This window comes from Petromyzon marinus, chromosome 25 (genome assembly GCF_048934315.1).
Source record: "Petromyzon marinus isolate PM22_M1 ecotype Great Lakes invasive population chromosome 25, UKy_Petmar_22M1.pri1.0, whole genome shotgun sequence".
NCBI classification, from domain to species: Eukaryota; Metazoa; Chordata; class Hyperoartia; order Petromyzontiformes; family Petromyzontidae; genus Petromyzon; species Petromyzon marinus.
The window spans coordinates 578,599-599,636 of NC_133691.1; the positions used below are offsets into that span (position 1 = coordinate 578,599).

The following is a 21,038-nucleotide window of genomic DNA, read 5'->3' on the forward strand; positions in this document are numbered from 1 at the left end:
AAGAGAATACACAATCAAATCCAAAAGGAATGCACAAATACAAAAATACTAAGGAAAAGAACACTGCTGAATTTCATGAAAATCAATAATGTACGGCCCTCAAGTTGTCTTAAGGCTTCCCACAGTTAGGGTTTTTTTACCATAATTCAGGGATTTTTACACCCTTTTATTTAACTCACTGTCTGTTGTTGTTGCTGTCGTATCCTCAAATCTTGCAACTCAATTTTAACCCACTTCCCAAATGCGGTAGACTGCAAACGTCGTTTACAATGTCTTACCGATGACAACTCTATTTTATCATTAAAAATAAAATAAATATTTTTAAACCATCTTTTTTATATGTTACGTTATGGCAAGCTTCGGGGCCACTTCCTGGAGTTTTGCCATTACGAGTACGGTACATTTCATTAAAGCCTGTTTAATTTTTTTTTAAATATTACTTATTTAGTTCTCAATCTGGCCATAAATACCTGCATGGGTTTCGTGAGAAATCCAGTGGGCTGCGTGATGTCATTGTTGGGCAGAAATCCTGGGATGCAGCGAGCAAACTCTTCATATACAGCCAGCTGTTTGGGGTCTACACCACCCACCTGCAATACAAGAACTCATATAAAAGCGAGGCTCTGAAAATAGCTACTCAAAAGAGAATTCGTATTAAACCATTCCACACAAACTCAATGACCAACTTTGGTTTTAAAAACGGATCAATGCAGAGGATGGGTGATATTAAATGGCACATCAGCTTTGCTCACTCTCAGTCGGATCTGCTCGGGCATGCGTTCGGCCTGGTAAGTGAGCACCACAGGGTCACAATATCTCCGTCCCTCTTGACGTGCATGCTTTCTCAATTCAAATTCCTGTAAACACGCAAAATACAACTGAATAAATGGAGGCATAACAGATTGTTTGACAGTATAGCTGTAAAAACAAATATATGTCTGTGCTAATGGCAGTAAAAACAAAACATTTACGGTAGCAAGTCTCTTGTCCATTTCAGGGCCAGCTTTCTCAACAGCCATCTTCTGGATGAAGCAGCATGCCAGCTCACAGTTGTCCTGAGCAAGTTGGTTAGCTGCCTGGTCAATAATATCCTTCTGTGGGAATGTAGCTGGTCCCTGTGGAGAACATAAATAAATATTAACTTAGCAAGCCAGTACCAATGAGGTGGTTACACGTTTTTAGGGGATTACACAATTGTAGTCATGGAAACACGCAAATCAGACAAGCTTACACCCATAGGCTCCAACGCAAGGGTGCCAAAACACACTTGTGCAGAAAATATAAATATTTTTGGTCACATTATTTTTAATACAAACATTTGCTTGTACATTTCATTTAAAGCCTTGCTCAAATTCCATGTATTGGGGACACTGGTTGATCTTTTGTAACAATTAGTGTAGGGGCTTCGTGGATTATGTAAAAACAAGAAAATTTCCTCAGAGGAACACATTTCGCAGATATGGCAACAAGCAGTGGCTCGGCTCCTTTATAAATGCAAATCACCAAAAACACCAATGCAAAATGTGGAGTTAGAAATATGAACAGCATTAAGTATTGATATATATAAAAAAAACCTCAAGCATCCGAAGTAACTTACGATGATGTGCTCGTCAAGGCTCACCCGCAGGGTCGCCAGGAAGTTGTTCTTTAGGTTATTAGCGATGCTGACCATCAGGGGTTCTCGGCACGTGATCATTGCCATGCCGGCTGTCAGGTTGCGCATCATGTGCTGCGCAGCAGCACGCATGCGGCTTTCCTCTGGATCCAGCGCAAAATCCTTACGAACAATCTGCTCGCACGTGGTCATGGCGATCTTGATGGATCGCTCGACGACTGGGTGTACCAGCTCCTGTACGGCACGCTCCAGCGACGGCCGCACACACTGTTTCAGATGTGGGTGTGTCTGAAACAGCCCGATCTGCGCCAAAAACACACGTACCAAACAACGCATTTTAATAAAGATGGAAAAAAAGCAACCTCAGGTTTTATAAAGAGTAGGGGACAATGATTACCACCCTCCCCCCACCACAACCCTTCAATAGTGTACCTGAGTTGGATTTAAACTCAAGATATTCTTTATTGGCAGGTTTAGTCTCATTAGTCATTGTGTCAAAGATTGATTTGCTTCAATAGGCTGTATTTTGTAAGTATCCAATTTGCATATCCAATTAAAACTTGCGATTCAATGCACGTTCATTGTAGTGCAAGAATATATTTGTGACGATTCATCGTGTAATAAACGCACAACTTCAACAAAAATACAATTAAAAGGCTTATACTGTTGGATGGTTGAGTGGTCAATGTCAAGGTTGGTACTCACGCTGGGAGCAATGCTGACATGCGGAGCCAGACCGGTGAGCGAGTACACGTTGATATCATAGAAATTGAACTGGGGTTGCGGAGGTCCAGCGGCTGTGGTAGTTGTGGTCGTTCCACTTGTTATCACTATAAAGAGGTAGTAAGTATTTCAGTGGCGAGAGTTATTCCACACTCGGCAACAGATGAAATGTTAAAAATGTATAACACGAAAAACTGAAAGGACAATTTGAAACAATAACTAGCAAACACAAATATTTTGATACCGACGCAGAGACCCAGTGGGCAGAATTTGGCTTACCAGTGGTGACAGGAGGTGGTTGAACCAATACTTCATCAACTGGCTTCACCTCCTTTTTGGGTGCAGAAAGCTGTTCCTCCACAGTCTTCATGCGATCTTTATCCTTGAGGTAGTTGCCAGGCTTCAGCTCATTGATGTCAAGCGCCAGAGTCTTGCAGAGAACTTCTATCTCAAATTTCAGGTTCAGCTGTGGCCCAAGGAAGACAGGAGATGGTTGCAGTCACCCACAGGAACATACATAAAGCTGCTAAAGCAAAAAAAACATGCAGCTGTTGTATATTGCTATATATGAAATAAAAAAGGTATGTAACTCTCTGCACACCTTTAGGTCTGGTTCCTGATGCAACTCGGCAAGCACGTTCATGATTGCCATGGTCCAGGGGTTTGGAGGACGAAACACCTGCCCACAACAGAATGTCATGCGCACGAGGTTAAGAGAACACAAGGCTGGAATTACACAGCTTCAGCCAGCACTCGCATTACATCGGTAAACACATGTGGTACGCCTTTCACGTGTGCTCTGCGGTTTGCACAAAAATATCCTAACGAATTAATCATGTCAACAACATGTCAACAGCACTCAGTGTTAATTGCGTGCATAAAAATGGAAACATTTTTAGAAACACTTAGCAAGTTGTGTACAATATGAATTTGACCATCGCTAGAGCATAAAACTAAGTTTCTCACCAGACTCTTAGAGCAGGACTCCAGCACTTTGGCTACAAATGGAACAACATAGAGTAGCTCCTGCTGTCCCTTCATGTATGCCTCCAGGAGCAGGGACTTGACATCTATGTCCTGAAACAAACCCAGTGGTAGTTAATATTCAATAGTATATATATTCTTCATTCTTTCGTTAAAGTCATGTAGAAGGGAAACAATTAAATAATAAAAATATAAAACAATAAAATTCTCACGACGTTTCGACTGCAACACAAGCAATCATCATCAGGTGTGAAAACCAAAGCAAGAAAATTTGAAAAAATATTTATTTTAAAGGTATTGTTTCCCTTCTACGTGAATTTACCGAAAGAACCAAGAATATGAATCCCTGCAGTCACGAAAGCTTTAAATCAAAATTCAATAGTATGACAAAACTTCACCAGGTAAACCATATTGGCAATGAATTGAAATTGTGGTTAAACTTACTATCTGCAGAATAGGCTTATTCTTAGCCAGGGTCACCATTCCCAACCAGTGACCCAGATTCTTTAGAAGGGAACGGTCTGAAAAATTTGCAGCCTGCTTGTCGGATGTTAGCAGCACCTAAAAAACAAATATCAGACATAAATTAGGACCAATCTTAAATAAATGGGTAAAATGAATGCTTTTTATATACATTTACCCACGGCAAAAATATCCAAACAGCACAATATTTTCATTTAAATGTGAAGTCTTCCTGATGCAGTGGAATTACAATTCTAGCACACATTAACAAATCACATCACAAACATACCTTGATGTTCCTGTAGGTTTCATTGAGCACTATTTTAGTGAAGTCCGGATTTTTCAGGGTGTCGAGGAAGTTCGAGTAGAGCCCATGAAAATTTGGCTCAATGCTCACTCTCTTCATCACCAGGTATTGTGCTATCCAAGGCATAGACTCGTCTTTAACACTGTCCTTTAGTTCCTCAGTCTGCAATAAGAGATGGACCAGTTAGATGACACAAGGGTTTGTGCTGCATTGTGGTTTTAGCTATAAATACAGCCACAAACTATATTATGCAATTATGCTACAGAAGTAGATAATGCATCAATTCATATTGACACACTCATGATAAATGCAATGACTTGCATGGGACAGGCCATTATCCAAAAATAGTTCAAACAAGAATTTTTTTATTTAAACCAAATTGTGACAAGTCATTTAACTGCTTAAATGTGTATGCATTAAATGTCTCAACAAGAACAAACCTTCTGTGCCATGTTGGACTGCGAGAGGTTGTTGAAAATGAAAAATATTTTGTCTTGAACGCTCTCTTGGGGTTCAATTATGCGATCCGAAATGTCCGTTGCCACCAGCAAAGTGTCAATGTTTGTAGTGTTAATGGAAGGCTGTGAAAATAAACAAAGTACATAACAGATAAGCAAAACAACTGCATTTTTACATTGTACATACACTTATTTAAGACAAGATAATTGAATAATTAACATTTGGTATGCACACAATTACACCACCTAAGAATTGTGAAATCTCAATTGAGTGAATGCATGGAAATTACAAAGTGAATAAATTTCGACCACGACGCAAGCACAATGGTCTACTCTAGTAAATGATAGCAGGGAATCAAATGTTTATTCGTAAGTAGACATCACGCGCATTTTACAGTTAACACAGGTGCAATAATTTGTGTGTGTAAGATTGAAAACACACCGGGGCATCTTTCTTAAAGTTGGTGGGTGTAGTTTTGGTTCCAGTTGTTGCCTTGGGGACGAGTGTGTTCGTAAGGGCAGAGGGTGGTGCCATGGTGGTGATGGCAGGGCTGGGCAAGCTGGGCTTGGTGTGGCTCAGACTACTAGCCAGTGCGATGCTGCCGGGTGTGGTGATGGAGCCCTGCATCTTCACAGGAGGGTCTCGAGATTGTTGTCCGTACTCGATGTACTGTGTGGGGGAAGCAGAATCGATGGCGGCTCCAGTCACCTCCGCTCCGACAAAACAAGTGCTCAAATTATTCATTAATGCAGTCATAGTAAACTTACTTGTATTTTCTTAAAAAGATGCACAAATTGTTTTATTCAGTGCGTATTTTCAGAAATATCACGAGTTCAATGATACTGCGTTATAAAAAAGTATTAAAGTAGTGGCAAAACTGACGATTGGGCGAGATCGTTTGCATAAGCACTCTAGGTATCTACATTCTGTAAATGTGATGATTTTAAGAGGCTTAAGGAAAATAAGATAATTTCCACCATTTTAAAACGGGGATTAATAAAACCAAGTAGCCATGTTTATTGCATTGTCCTACCTTGCAAGCAAGTTAGCACTTTGCAAACATATCAAAACATGGCAATTGTTATATGTAGTGGTTAGCATTTATAAATAGATAACATTTAGCTCAAAATCTCGCCTCAGCAGCCCTGCCAATGCTTATAATACTACAGTACAACCAATATACAAAAGTGTAGTGATAATTTACATAATAACATTGTTTTAACTCCAGTAAAGTCATCCGCTTACCTCTATCAAGTGATGTGGGAACTGGCTGAAGTGTGCAATCGATGCAAGGTGCTGGCAGTATTGGGGATAATCTTTCAATCTAAAAAAACACAATGTTGTAAACAATAAATCTCAATTTTTCAATCAACATTAAAAAGTAAACATTTGACTATTGTCTCCATTATCCTTTAAAAGCATGTTAAACAACAATTGTATAAAACATCATTTGGTCAGGCAGCAATAAGCAGCAGTCTTTATTGTCCAACAAAATAATTAGAAAGGTACTGCACCTGTTTTTGAAACGGTCCAGAGCGGCAATGCCAAAATAGTACATCTTGGAGCCAAAGGCCTTGCGCAGGGCCTCCAGCACATAGCGTAGGGCAAGGCCCAGAGCCATGTATGTCACGAGCCCCTTCTCAATAATGCCCCCAAACAGGCAGGCTGTGATGTGCAGCTCTTTGTCCGGGTATTGTGGGAAGAAGCGGTACTCTTCAAAAAGATTGCGCAGCATACAGTTGAACACTTCTCGCTCTCGTTTGTTGTTCGAGTCCTTGAAACTCTGCAACATTTCCAGCACCTGAACAGACAGCAGCATGTACAGCCCTTCTTTAAAAAGTAAAACCAGAGCGAATGGCAAAAACCTAAAATCCAACAAGCAACATTATTATTTCTACATGACTTTTATCGAAAAAACCAGAGTAATTCCTGCAGTCACAAAAGCACCTAATCAAGTTCGAACCACCTCTACGGGGAGGTATGAAGTCTGTGTCTTTGTGTTGTCCCTGCTGGTGTATCTGCCTTTGTATCTTGACTTGGGTTTGTATCGCTGTGTTGTCTCTGCCTGCGTGTGTGAGACAACTCGTGCCCTCTACCCGTACTGTCCTTTGATATGCGCTCTCTTCATGCTAATTTGTGTCCCATTGTCTCCGAGTCCCAGCCCCTCCGCTTCGACACAGATGCTGCTTCTTCACTGTATGCGTGTCTCTCCCCATATGTCTCTTTGCGGTCTGTGTTCTATCACTCTTAAATTTCACACTTAACTTACAATTTAGCAATCTTTGAATAGCGTAATCAACCAGCCCATGCGTTGTGTTTTAACCGACCGTCTGTGTTGCTTTATAGTTTCCAAATTTTGCTAAACCCTGTTTGATTTAGTGTGCTCTTCCGTCTCTGTGTCTCCTGGTGTGTCTGTGTTAATTCCTTCTACTTCGGGTCTGTGTATATATCTGCGGTTGTGTTTCCTCTCTCTCTTAAATTTAGCTCTTCTGTACCTGATGATGATTGGTTGTGTTGCAATCGAAACGTCGTATGCTATTATATAATTTTATTTTTTATTATATCTATGTGACTTTACCGAAAAAAACAAACAGTAAGCAATATTAATTCATAATAAAGGAGTTTGGGCTAGATCGCATTATTTGTGTCGTAACCCTCCACCACCCGACACAGTCAATCAGTAAGAAATGTGTTACGTTGACAAAATACAACTCTTAAGACGTAATACGAACAGATAATTTTGTAATTGAATATAAGCTGTCAAGTCTGAGAAATTTACACTTAAAAGTTTACCTTCAGTAAGACTGCATAAATGACATTGTTAAAGTTAGAACTTTTAATATCCCTTGGAAGGAGCAAAAATTCTGTAGTTTCTTACTAACGAAGATTTAAATTTTCAGACCTTCTGGGACACAGCCTTGGTATACATCTACAAGAGCTATTTATATTTTGGATTGCAGCTTTTTGAAAGGTGGGGTTTAACCGAGTACGTACCTCATCCACAGACATGGTGGGGTGGGGGGGTTGGTTGTAGATGCGTTGGAAGTAGCTGTTTGCCTCATCATCAATCTCCTTACTGAACTGCTGACTCATCTCTGGAGACACCTGTGACAGGTCAGCTGGAGAAAAACACTACTTAGTACCTCAGAACCAGAACAGCACATTCATGCATATTACAAATTAAACTACCAAAAATATTTACAAGTTACAGGAACGATGCATATGAAGGTATGTTATAGCATCAATTAAGGATATTATGTCATGCACTAGAATGATTTCCAAAAGCAACAAGTAACTTATGAATACACAAAGAACAAATGACAATTTCAAATCACTCAACTCATTCACTCAGGATGGCTTAGTGGAAAGCATGAAGAGCAATGCCAAGCAAAACAGCCACAAAGAGCTAAAATGCAGTGATCAAAAGGAATTGTTAAAAGCCATGAAAACTGATTCCACGAGGATGACAATGGCTTGTGATCCAAGCAAAAAAAGGGACCTCTGAAGAATGTCCAGAAAAGATAATGCATGTTAAACAGATAAGCGCTTTTTTCTTTACTTGACGAAAAGCAAATTGTAATAGCTACTAGGACATTTCCATGCAGCAACAAGTGAGATAGAGCAAGTGCATGCTGACAATTACAAGGACTTAAGTTAATCTAAACAAAGCACAAAAGACAAAAATGGTTATGAAGTATCACACCAATTTAGCGATGTATTAACAAGGATATACATTGGTAAGCTACTGTATAACCAGAGGTTAGGAGATCAAAGCATGAATTATTAGCATGCAGCAGCTTGGGATGGACCAAACACACCACCCACTTACACGGCTTCAGCTTACTCTGCTGGAAGGCTGGGGGGTTTATCCCCGGGAGGTTGAGCTTGCGCTGGCTGAATGGATCGCTTGTGCCAACGCCTTGCAGTCCCAGGTTCGAGCTGCTCATCCCACTCAGGCCTCCACTTCCAAGACCTTCAATTATAGTTACCAATGTAAATGTGCAGTCAATCAGAATCTGTATTTAGAAGAGGAATCTGATGAGCTATTAAGCTCTTTTTCAGAGTCGATTAACATAACCCCTTCCTTAAAATGGTTTTGCCCACAGAATGCATCATTAGCAAGTGTTATCCCGAAATAAACTTGCATTGGCAAGTCAATGTGTGAATCGGCACATTCTGTAGACAAGCCATCTAAAAATGTTTCTGCATTAGATGACTGATAATTTGTTTCTTACTTTTAAAAGAGTTTTCAAGTTGAAGATATTCCAAGAAAACCCCAGTTATAGCAAGACTTTGTATAGCACCTATATGCTTGGCCTGTACCACTACTGATAGAGCCATGCACAGGTTCAAAGTAGGTGCACAATACTGTAAAAATTGTAGTTCTTCAAAAATCTTAGATCAAAGGATTGGAAGCGCTCGTTAAATTATACACTATTAAAACAATATACATTCATTCGAGAAAAGACCTAACCTGGCACGGGCAGCTGGGAGGTAAGCCCCAGGCTGGAGAATGGAGATTGGCTGGGTGCTGAGAGCGGTGGAAAGGCCTTGGCTGGTGACGGAGGTGCGTTGAAGGTTTGTCCAAGGTTGGGTGGAAAGGCCTGCATACCACCGGCGTGGGCAGGTGCTGCTCCACTGATGTTGAGAGAGGCAATACTGGATAGTGCATCCAGCTGAAGGAACAGACCAGCATTGGGTTTCATCACGGTCAATAATATAGGATGTTATACAGCACACAGCTATTTCAAAATGGCATTTTAAAAACAAATGGATCAACTATAATTAGAGGGAACAAAAACGTGAAACTTAAAGTTGCTGCACTTTTATGCAAAGCCTGTACATTTCCAGCCGTAAGCACACCTAAATGTATTAAAACCGAAGTTACATTTTACTGCTGCTATGTAGCACTAATGAGTCATTAAAAGACAGTATATATTTTGTTACTGTGCACTTTGATCTTCAATAATAAAAGCTTATTTCACGCAGGTGAAAATTAGGTGTAGAACAAAAAAGGTAATTACCCTCTCAGGTGTCCTGACCTGCACAGGCGAGATGGAGTCCAGTGTGCTCGTGCTTGAAACACGGCCTTTGGGCATTACGCCCGGTGGAGGCTGCCGAGCCTTATTCATCACATTACTGCAGTTTGCTACCATGGTCAGTATAGTCTCCGAAAGCTCTTGCGATACATTGCTGCATGCAAACAGAGAAAATATAACCCGAGTGAACTAAAAAAAACGTGGAACATACTTTAGTAGTAAGTTGGAAAAAATGTTATCAAGTTACATACCTTTTTAGTCTATCTTACATAAAAGGATAATATAATTACAGACTATCTCGTTGTCTAGACAACCATGCAAAACATGTTCTGCCACTATAAACATACCCTGCACAGGCCTGCAAGCAGGCTAACATGGCAGCCAAGGTTTCAGGTGGAAGTTGGGCACTCTTCGGTTGTTCTTTTTCAGGGGGAAGACCACCCATGATTGAAGGGCAGCGACGCTTCAGGAAGCTTACACAAGCTTGTATGAATGGCTCCTGGAGCACAACCACAAACAGGTAAATGTTTATATTTTTTATAGTTTAATGCAATGCACAAAAATATTTGGACACAAAACTATTATTCTGGGTAAGTTTGAAGCTTCATTAGACTTTAAAGTTCAAGGAAGGCATGTCACCTCAATACCCTCGTGACTTCACTCAAGTCGAATCCATTTTAATATAATGACGAACTGTGGCGTCACCTAATGCGTCTTAAACCAGGTCTTTAGTCAAAGATTCAAATTTTGGATAGCTCAGAATAAAGCTTGGGTATTTATATATAAAGATTTAATCGGGGATGCATCTCATTCAGGAATGCGAAATAGAACATGTTAGTTGTTTCAAACAGACTTACATTTTACAAAAAAAGTATTTGAACCTACCCCATGCTCACGGATCTTGTCTGTGAGCCATTTGTCAAGCTTTAGGTATTCGCGACGAGATGCCAGCACAGCCAAATCAATGACGAAGGCAAACGGCGTGGCATTTAGCAGCATCGAGAGGGCCTGTAAAACAGGGATTTAAACCTTTGACACTACACAATCCATTCATTTGTTTAAACTAAACAATATCAACAAAAATATAACGATCGTTTGTGTCTTACTTTTAAAAGAGTTTTTCAATCTTGGAGAAAATGAAAAACCCCAGTTATAGCAAGATATTTTATGTAGCACCACTGCTTGGCTTACACTACCACAGTATGGTAGAGCAAGTTCAAAGGTAGTGCACTGGAAAGACAAGTTAAATAGCGTTTCCCCCCCACGATCACTCAACTACGGAAAAAAGTGCGTACTTTTAGGTCTTGGGCCACATCGAGTATGCGGGAGAGGCGCGTCTGATCGTACTGCTCTCCTCTCATGTACCACTCGGCCATGGCGTGCATGATGAGCTGTCGGATGGTAGGAGACTGCCCCTGTCGAAATAATGTCCATCATATTTGGTCACAATTCACATCTGAAGCCAGACGGAGGAGCAAAAACATGACTGCGATAATCTTGCAACCCCAGTGCGAGCACTACAAACCTGCCCGTGCCAGGCGTAGTGTAGGATGATGGCAGAGTTGGGGTGGTTCCCCAAGAAGATGGGCATCAGCAAGGAGATGAGATCATGGCGCAGTGTGTTCCAGGTGCAGTTGATCTGTAGCAGCGCCAACACCAGCAGGTCTGGGCAGTGCTTGAGTGGGAAGCTGAACAGCTGCTTCACCTGCTCATAGTGCCCAGATTCTGCCAGTCTCAGCAATGTTTCCATTAGATCCAGTGATTTCCTACGAAAGGCACACAAGGGTATAGGGTTTGCACAAAATAATTTGAGCATTAAAATGTTTAGTTTTAGAATAATTTTCAAAATTGATTTCTGTAACCTAAAGTATAGTGCAGTGAGAACTTGTAATAATACTTACCAGGTAGCAATCTCTCTGTTGTCATCCTCTGGAGGGGCTTTGAGGATGTCAGTGACCACAGTATGACAGACATAATCGGCAAAGCAAAACACATCTGGGTTGAGCAACGAGTGCTGAATGAAAGACATCTGTAAAACAAAGATATTCATGATTGATACATAAATCGTTAAAAAATAAATCACGAGCAGAAGACAATTTAGAAAAACACAAATCAATGGCAAATATACCTGCCCGTCGGTGTTTTTCCAGGGACGATAAACAAGTTCCACTGGAAAGACATCCATGCCCAATCCCTTTTGTATGCCATAAACAACGATCTGTAGTCCCTTTCCATCCTTGATTTGAAAGCCAGGGTGATCCAACTCATAAGCCACTTCCTTGAAATTAATGTGCAGGTTCTGGAAAAAAACAACACCATCTTTAAGGCAATAGTTTATAAATATAATAAACATGCCAGAAATTACAACTCCAGTGTATACAGAGCAATCCAAGTCAATGAGCTTAAAATACTTACAGGGTCTTTGACAACGTCAATGAAAATTTCCACATTCCAAGTATGAGTTTGAGTCGATTCACTCTTATCCTTCCCATCACTCCAGATGCTTCCTCCAGGACCACATATAGACTGCAAAGAGAGGGACGTTTAAAATAATCGTCAGACGTTTAAGATGTGCTTAAAGAGAGATGCTGCATACCAGCCAATATGACAGTTACCTGCAATGGCATCCCATCTGTCAAGCTGGAGTGAGATCTTGCCATCATCCCCAACACCCGAGCCACCTGCAATGCCTGTACATCCCTCACGCCAAACTGCACGATGAGGGTACGGCATTCATCAATGCTGCAAAAAAAAATGTACGATGTTAGAAATTCCATACCCTTGTACGTAAAGCCAAAACACCTTGACTTTTTAAATTAGAAAATAACCTCATGCGAACCTGGAACAGCAGCTGTATCCAACCTCCTGCATGAGGTCTGCCAAGGAGCCTTCCATTGAGGTTTTGGCCATGCCGGATGTATCAGGCAGGAGGCGGTCCATCAGCAGGTCTGCCTTGTCAAGATATAGCAGCGGTGATAGCACCACCGGGCAACGTTCCCTCGGGAAATCTGTCCAAGAAAGTAAACAAACCTCATGAAAAACCAGAACTCCACAAACCAGAAGTTCATTTGCTGTAAAAAAACATTAAACTAATTCTAACCCTTTCTGCACACAATGGGAAACTTATCAGAGGCGACATTCACAATAGAAACAGTTACACACAAAGATGCCACTTTCCTCAAGTGAACAGGGGAGGGGGCTTGTCTACAAAACCCAGGAAACACAAGACGGCAGTATGAGGGCTATACTGTATTCATAGGTATATAGCATTAGGCAATGATTCATAACCAAGATGTTACCACCATTGACACATTTGAGGTGGCTTAAAACAACGTGCACATTTTATAAGCACGTACACCAAGCTCTTAGGGCTAATGGTTACTCCGACTATACAATCCGCAAAGCTATCACTCAAACCATGAAGAAGAACCCTCTTGAGGAGCCTTTCAAAACCATCACTTTACCCTACATTGCTGGGATCACAAAAAAGATCTCCAAAATCTTGAATAAACACAAGATCCAGGTCCGTTTCAACACATTACATAAAATCCGTGATCTGGTTCCGTCTGTAAAAGATGTGATTCCGGACATACAATACCCTGGTGTCTACAAACTAAGTTGCCTCTGTGGTAGTAGTTACATTGGAGAAACCAAACGCCATATCTCGGACCGCATTCGTGAACATAAAGCAGACCTTAAACACGGTAGGACCAACACCTCGGCCGTAGCAGATCATTGTTCTAATTCAGTAGGCTCACATGCCATTGACTTTTCCAAGACGGAGGTTCTTTGTAAGCCATCTGGCTTCCATGAGAGATTCGTTCATGAGGCTATCCACATATACAAACACAGAGACAATTTCAACCGAGAAGATGGATTCTATCTTAGCAATCATTGGAAAGATTTGATAAATCATTTCAGTTCTTGATTGATTGTTCACGCTTACAGTGGCTTTCAGACAGCATACATAAAAACAAATTTCGTCTCCCCCCTCCTCTTTTCAAAAAATAGATGGACTAGTCCTGGGCAAACTGCCAATCGTTGCGCGTGACGCAAACGTTATTTTTTTTTATATATATATAGATAAATAAATATGCCGTTTTCAAAATAAATTTATGCAAACCGACACACCTGATGATGACCGTTTGAGTTATGGTCGAAACGTCGCGAGAATTTTTTATTGTTTTATATATATTTTGTTATTTTGTTGTTTCTCTTCAACGTGACTTTACCGAAAAAACTAAGAATACAGTATGGTGGTGTCAAGTGGAACGCAAAGACGTGATGGGAAAACTGATCCTATGGTCACAAATAGCACCTTTTGTTCTTTTGATCTCAACTTCTAGGTTTATTGCCTCTTAAAGAACACTGTTTGCAACTTTATTTTATTTTAATGCAAAACCACAGCCACACACATACCTTTGCGTAATGTCTGCAGGAAAGCCTGCAGCTGCTCTTGGGCAACGCAAAAAGTTCCCCGCGGCCCGTAGAGCAGCAGAGAAAGCAGCAGATGCAGCAACTCGATGGCAATGTCCTGGAAGCCACCCTCCTGCTGCCCACCAACCTCGCTATCAACGTACGATCGCAGCAAATCCGGCAGCTTCTGTTTCACAAACTGCCCCGCTGAGACAAACAAAACCACTCCAGTTACATTACGAAACTCTACTTGAAAAAAATGTTATTAAGTATTTTTTCACAAATGTACACAATTACTTCCAAACACTTACCAAATCCCTGGAGGTCTTGATTCGAAGAGTTTAACAGTGCAAGACCAACCACCACCTAGAAATTTAACAAAGGTTAAAAGTTAATTTACAAAGAAAACACCATTAAGCACATCTTAAAATGTGTATGTGATTAAAAGAAACTCAAAATCAAAATAATTACATACCTCTTGAACTTTGCTCAACTTCAACACTTTGCTGAGCTGAGTAAGCAAATGAGGGGATGGTCGGAGGCTCTAAACAGATGGGAGCAAAAACAAGTGTTATGTTAAAGCATTGATAGCAACATTACTCATTTACCACGAACTTTAAAAATTTATGGTATTATATTTGAAGAAACAAATATCATACCTTCTGATAGTGCAAGGGATTGTCGATGGCGTAGCAAAGCGTTGATACAAAGTTTGGCTTGGTTATCAACGCAATGCACTCTTGGATCAGAAACTGGGTCTGGGAAGTCAACAAAATGTCAAAGATTGCCATCAAGGTAACAAAAAATACTGTGCCATAAACACAACATTTGAGTGACAATGAACATGTATACAATACAAACGATTAGCAACAGAGAACGTTTGTACCTGATGGAAATCTTTTCCGCTACTTTTACCATCGCCGCTGAAATCCACATGAGAGAAGAGGCAGCGAAGCAGATGTCTGTCTGCCTCGGGGCCGTGGTTGCTCACAAGCTGGGTACACAAGACAAACAAGGCAGTTTTAAAACCAGGCCCACAAAGGGAGATTCTGCAGGTCTGCCCGTTAACAGTTTCATAACTCATTAACAGCGTATGTTCTAAAAGAATCCGGAGTTCCTGGTAATCCAGATATTTTCATGTGAAGAGACAATTGAAAAAAACCCCTTCTATAATGCAATTTCAAACCTGATGCTTGGAGACCACAAGTTACAAACATCACGTGCAAGATCCGACAGATCTTTGATTTTCCATGCAGCATATGGGCAACCATAAACCACATCTCACAATCTATAGCAGATGCAAAAACTTTAAGCACAAATGCTTCGGTGTGCAACTGAGTGATGATGGAACGTATGACCCCCATACCCGATTGATAAATACGAAAGAGGCATCACAGCAAAACTATTCTACTCGTGACGCAATTACCTGGCACAACCATCTGACTGTAAAATTATAATAGTTGACCTACGTCTTTTTCAGCCATACAAATAAGCCGAAACAAATTATAGCCGGAGGGCCGTGAGGGACGGATGGAATGAAGGAAATACACCATTTGGCGACTGATGATATACTTATCAATATGGACATATGCCTCATTAACAAAACAATACCGTTGCCGGTCTAGCTAAATTCTATATCGTATCGTTTATGCAAAATGCACTTCGAGCAACCACAGGCAAGCTGGAATGCAGACGGGCAGTGAGCCAGCGCGAACAATTTCCCCAACTCGTCCTATATGTATTAAGAGGTTCAGTTGAGTATTAATACACGAGTTAAGCGAAGCGCACGGAGAAAACCAAAGCGCGCGAGGCGGGCAACCCTATCCCATAACAGATGGAACAGGTCGAGTCCACCATTGTTACTGTACCGCATTCTTCTGGCAAGCCAGGGGTATAACACTTTAAGGCCTACACGTGTGATGTATCACTCTCGCCTCGAGCACTGGATTAGACTTGCGCCGCCACCACTCGGCCAAGTGTTGTGTTCACGTGATGTGCTGTGTTCACATTCATCGCGGTCAGTCGCGTTCATTTCTTTGAAAAAGGCAATCAGCAAAGTAATAGGGATTGCCAAACTGCCTTACTTTTGAATATAGGACGGGAAAAAAACCGTGGCAGAATAAGGCGAACGTACAATCGTGAACCTTCAAAAACACACAGCAATGATTTTACGAACCATTGCAAATAAAAGTGAACATTTCAACTCTTATCCGTCAGCACTGTCCAGTTTGTGTTCATGACTCACGAGAGGCGGCCATTTGTGCCCCTTGGCATCTGGGATTTCCAAAGCCAAACCCTAGACTATTAAATTTCCCACAAGATATAAATGTAACTACTATATCTGATCACATTTACCACATCCCAAGTCTCCGGGAGAATTAAGGAGATTTTACGAACACCACTTTTCTTCCCAAATGTGCCGTTGGCATAGGCTGCGTAGTGGTCAGGGCATGGCAGTAGCAAATGTATTATTGAAGCGATCTGTGCGGACCAATGCGTGTTTTAGTGTCATATCGTATGTGGTGGGATTCACCTGGCTCTCCGATTACCTACCACATTTAATTATACTAAAGGAGTTTGGCCTAAATAGGACAAACATCCCATTGCAGGCCTCTCCTAAAAAAAGTCTTGAAACTCAACGAGACGTTCCTATATAAATAAAGGGACATTAGTTATACATTAATACACTAGTGCATGCTCAAACAGTGTATTTATGTAGGAAATAAAGCCCACGGAAAACACCACGCAATTTACGAAAGCACGCAGGCGCCACCCCAAAGCTAAGGCTTCCAAGACTTCCCGTCGCTTTAATTTTAATCTCTGTCTCACCCCGCCGAACACAACACAGCCACCCGAAACATCTCAAGACAAGAGAACACGGGGGGGGGGGTAGAATTAGAGGGGAAACGTCAACAAAAGGTGTACTAGGAGACAAAGGAGGGGAGAGGCGAGGCCATCGAGGGCCCACACCAGGCACTTACATGAGCGATCTCCTGTTGGCTCGTCTTGTAATTCTTCTTGGTCAAATTGTCCACCAGGTAGCCGATCTGCGATAGGGCCAATGAGAGCGAGTCAAGATTCATTGCTGTTTGGAACGGTCGGAAGAGAAACGCGGGAAATTTTCATTATTCCCCCTTTTCTCTGTCTCCCCGCCGTGGAACATGGCCGCGTTACACCGCCATCTTGGGGAGGAAGGACACGGCGCCCCGGAGCCGCCCCCTTTAAATAGTAATACTAATAATACGAATCGATCGCACACGTCTCACAGTTATTTCTATTGCTAATTTGTTGCAGATTGTCCGTTATTCGGCTTCGATACGACGGTAAAACACGACGGCGACGAAGTTGATTTCAATTATTGTGGAATTGTTCCACTGTGAGCACGCGGGCCACTGTGCCTCCACGCGATGGTTTCGTCGATCTCTCCCCCCCGTCAATGCGGGGTTTGGTTTCGTCCACGACTCCGTCGTGGTGTCAGATCAGAGGGATTACCTCTTAATCTAGAGTTTTCTTTTTGCCGTTGTGGCAAATTTGTGGTAAATAAACAACGCAAATGTATTTTTTATGTAGTTGTGTAAAAGTAGCGGTTTTAATTCGCCCATTTAAAAGTACGTTTCTACACACAAGGGTTTTATGCTATTAATTCCAGTTAAAAAAAGAGAGCAAATGTCACACGTGGTCACACACAAGCCTGGTTGACGTTAAACAACGTACAGTACAGACACGTTAAATATAGCTGGGGCTTTACTTTTACAAAAGCTGTTTTACAGTGCAATTTAAGTTCAAATCGTACATGAGGGAATTGTTTAGGTCTAGATTTTTATATTTTATTTTCCTCCCCAAAAATATGAGTTTCTATGCGAATACAATAGTGGTTAATAAAATACATTTACCAGGAAAGGCCCACTGAGCTGTATAGCTCGTTATTCAGGAGCGACCTGGCCACAAATGATAACTCAAAAAAGTGGCTTCTCATGTGGAAATGTATAGCAGCCAAATACTCTAAAGGTATGTTTCTAAATGTGGAGGTGAAAACCCGGAGGACCCAGAGAAAAACTCAGGCAACCACGGGGAGGGAAAGTGAATCTGCTTACTCCAAACATTCAGGCGACAGGGTTGGAATAGAACCCACGACCCCCTCCTGTATACCAGGCGAGGTAGTTAACATCTCGCCACCGATGCACCGGAAAATAACACGCACCCCCAACTTGTATCAATTGTACAAATCCGGTCTCGCCCGCACACACCGGTTTATTAAAGGCGCCTCACAATATTTGCTTGACTATACAATACCTGTTGAGGGGAAACTGGTGCATTCCGTGTAATCCGAGGAAGAGAGACTCGTTAACAAAAATGAATGATGAATGAAGTGGTGTTTGCCCAGGTGATGATTGTGTTGTGAATCCCCCCACCACGGAGTGATGAAGACCAAGGCTAATTATCGGCAGGTGGCGAGATTGCGGGACACGGTCACGTGGTTATTTAAAGTTAATTTTTAGTTCGTCAGAAGATGGGTTGCGGTGTGGGGATGATGTAATTATATGACTGATTACGTCCATGGAATAGGTGAAAATGAAGGAATTTATATATCAGTGTAATTTATAGTGATGTAATTTATGTTTGCGTTGTGAATGTGTTCGTTTGGGGAGCGGTCGTGCAACGGTTACCGCGTTGCGTTTACGAACCCGACGCCCCGAGTTCGATTCCCGCTCACAGCCACCAGTGACTATTTAATTATCTCTTTAATTCCCTGGGTCTCCCCTTGGTCGACTCAGCCCCAAATGAGTACTCGGTGCGGTGTGTAAACATCGCCGCTGGGGAGACAAAGGCGGACCGGGCGTAGTGCTTGCCCCCCCCCCCCCCCATCGTGTGCCGTTCCCACCTAAAAGCACTTGCCGCAACGATCTTGTTGAGGCTAACGATCGTTGTCTTTGGTGGCAGTGAATGAGATCAGAGGCAATGAGTGGTGATGATGATGGTGGTGCTGTTTAGGTGGAACAAGTTGGAGTGGGGGGAAAAACACGGGTGCAGAGATGGGATTGATAGACGCGTGCCGATGTAGAGTTTATTAGTGGGGGGCAAACCCAGCGGGATTAATTGTAGCTGGGGGGCAAACCCAGCGGGATTAATTGTAGCTGGAGAAGAATGACATTCAGGGAAGGATTGAGCGGGCCGAGGTGGGGGAGAGAGACTTTTAGTAAGTATGCAAACGTTGGTCCAACGTTGGTTGTTGGCATGTGGTTGTAGTCGTTGGCCAAACGTCCCACTTGATGCTAGGCGAGCTTCAGCAATAGAAGCAGCAGCCGCAGAATTGTGGCCGCCCTTTGTGTAAGACGCAGCCAATGCAGTGAGTTGGTCTTCACAGGAACGTGGTGGGCCAGGGGGCTGCCGAGATTATGCGGAAAGAAACGGGGAGTGCGGAATTAAGTTTGATTTAAGATTTTATTAAGAGTACTGTATTGACACGTTCACACTTGAGTGTTCACATTTTTATATTTAGACTTACTTTTTGTTTACACGACAGTTGTGTTGCTGACGTAACTTGTTTGATGTGATTGTACACATTTGTATAGAAAGTTTTGTTACATACTGAAATAGTTGTATTTGTTCCCGTATACTGCAGCATAGTATTGTAACAGTCCTCGCAGAATCGGAATTCCCAACCCCCTACAACGCTGACGTCAATCCCTGCACTAATTTTAAAAGACCGCGACCGTATGCTACAATGGTAATCTGGGTAAATTCAAACAATACAGTAATGGAAAAGACTGATGTGCCATTGATGTACTGTAACCCCCGCGACTCACACGGCATGGGGAGGCCTTCATCCAGCAGTGGAAGACTAATGGTTGTAGGATACATCGACAGCGTGCCCCGAAACGTCTAATGCAAGATGATTGACCACAACGCTACCATAAAAAAACAACTCCCATTCGCAACTGGGTGACCATGACAGCACGTGCGCCAGGCTAGGTGCACTTTGAAGGCAAATGAAGTGTCTAATGATTGCTGACAGCCAAGTGTGATAACCACTGTGCTACCACTGGATCTGTAAAAAAAACCATAAAATGTAATACACAGACAGAAGAGTATGGTACAAATAATTTGCGTACATTTATATGCAATGGCTCTGCTTTTAAATGTGGATTGCATTGCGGTATTGCATGTGGAACAGTGGCCAGAGTGCAGTGGAGAGTGCAATGCGCATTTCAGCCAGAATTTTGAGAGTTAAAATCCTGGTTCGGGATCAACGCCCCCTTCTGTGGTGTTGTGCAGTTTCATGTCACAGAACCCACCCACAGCGAACTCTAAAACAGACTGGAATAAAACAAACGTGCACCACACTCGATTTGCTCATCCACATTTCATTCTGTGAAAACTTGGCAGGACACTCGTGAAAATTCGGTTTGAAACTCGATCAGGCTTTTCTGGGTACACAAGCGTAATAATAATGGAAACAATATACTGTAGATATAACCTGGACACATGGCAATTCCTCGATAAAATACATAGAGGTCTTGGCACTTTTACCAGGCACACATTTGACAAGTACGGCACAGTAATATATTACATCATAGTTCAATGTGCTCTTTATTTAGCACTGCGGTTTATGGAATTGGCCCGACAACATAGGGCCAATCACAGAAACTTGATTTAATGACTGCATTTTGTATTACATCTCGAAACTACCGTGATATATGTGCCCTGAGTTATTTGCCACTCTGCATTGCAAATTGACAAATTGCTCATGCAGTTAATTAGATACGTGCAAGAGAGACACGAGTATCTTGGGCCATAATGTAAGAAATGACATATTTCGGTCGTGTTTATCAGTTAAAATGTTCAGTTATTGGCAACTGTGAGGCCTTTGTGATTTTACAATACAAACGGCGCATCATATGCTGGTGTGGATTTTATCTAAAAGAAAGTAAATTGTCATGCTTCTGCTTGTCTCCTAATGACAAAAACGTAATCTTAAGTGCTTAAAACATGTTTTTTTAATTGAAAACCAACGGATGTACGTTGATTTTAG

General features: G+C 41.8%; 1 protein-coding gene and 1 non-coding gene across 16 annotated transcripts in view; both read right to left on the reverse strand.

Moving 5' to 3' along the window:
* CNOT1 (CCR4-NOT transcription complex subunit 1) overlaps positions 1-17,430 on the reverse strand; it is a 32,415-nt gene extending 14,985 nt beyond the window's left edge. For 3 of the 15 annotated variants that reach the window (XM_032960796.2, XM_032960795.2, XM_032960794.2), the window contains exons 1-33: positions 16,987-17,430; positions 14,892-14,999; positions 14,665-14,763; positions 14,481-14,549; positions 14,317-14,371; positions 14,009-14,212; positions 12,429-12,597; positions 12,205-12,331; positions 12,005-12,115; positions 11,718-11,888; positions 11,491-11,618; positions 11,115-11,355; positions 10,885-11,004; positions 10,475-10,597; positions 9,937-10,088; positions 9,575-9,743; positions 9,025-9,226; positions 8,380-8,523; positions 7,545-7,669; positions 6,065-6,351; positions 5,796-5,874; positions 4,992-5,258; positions 4,532-4,672; positions 4,074-4,253; positions 3,767-3,883; positions 3,305-3,415; positions 2,940-3,017; positions 2,618-2,804; positions 2,321-2,445; positions 1,598-1,918; positions 972-1,115; positions 753-857; positions 471-590 (exon numbers count right to left, since the gene is read on the reverse strand). In XM_032960796.2, coding sequence (XP_032816687.1) covers positions 471-590; positions 753-857; positions 972-1,115; positions 1,598-1,918; positions 2,321-2,445; positions 2,618-2,804; positions 2,940-3,017; positions 3,305-3,415; positions 3,767-3,883; positions 4,074-4,253; positions 4,532-4,672; positions 4,992-5,258; positions 5,796-5,874; positions 6,065-6,351; positions 7,545-7,669; positions 8,380-8,523; positions 9,025-9,226; positions 9,575-9,743; positions 9,937-10,088; positions 10,475-10,597; positions 10,885-11,004; positions 11,115-11,355; positions 11,491-11,618; positions 11,718-11,888; positions 12,005-12,115; positions 12,205-12,331; positions 12,429-12,597; positions 14,009-14,212; positions 14,317-14,371; positions 14,481-14,549; positions 14,665-14,763; positions 14,892-14,999; positions 16,987-17,088 — 4,881 coding nt within the window. In that variant the 5' untranslated portion in view covers positions 17,089-17,430. The remainder of the gene's footprint in view (positions 1-470; positions 591-752; positions 858-971; positions 1,116-1,597; positions 1,919-2,320; positions 2,446-2,617; positions 2,805-2,939; positions 3,018-3,304; positions 3,416-3,766; positions 3,884-4,073; positions 4,254-4,531; positions 4,673-4,991; positions 5,259-5,795; positions 5,875-6,064; positions 6,352-7,544; positions 7,670-8,379; positions 8,524-9,024; positions 9,227-9,574; positions 9,744-9,936; positions 10,089-10,474; positions 10,598-10,884; positions 11,005-11,114; positions 11,356-11,490; positions 11,619-11,717; positions 11,889-12,004; positions 12,116-12,204; positions 12,332-12,428; positions 12,598-14,008; positions 14,213-14,316; positions 14,372-14,480; positions 14,550-14,664; positions 14,764-14,891; positions 15,000-16,986) is intronic. The other 12 variants (XM_032960808.2, XM_032960805.2, XM_032960807.2 and 9 more) reach the window with 9 other exon arrangements.
* Positions 10,683-10,818, reverse strand: LOC116946038 (small nucleolar RNA SNORA76). Its single transcript, XR_004403421.1, has one exon. It is a non-coding gene; the product is annotated as a small nucleolar RNA SNORA76 (small nucleolar RNA).
* Positions 17,431-21,038: the final 3,608 nt, after the last annotated feature.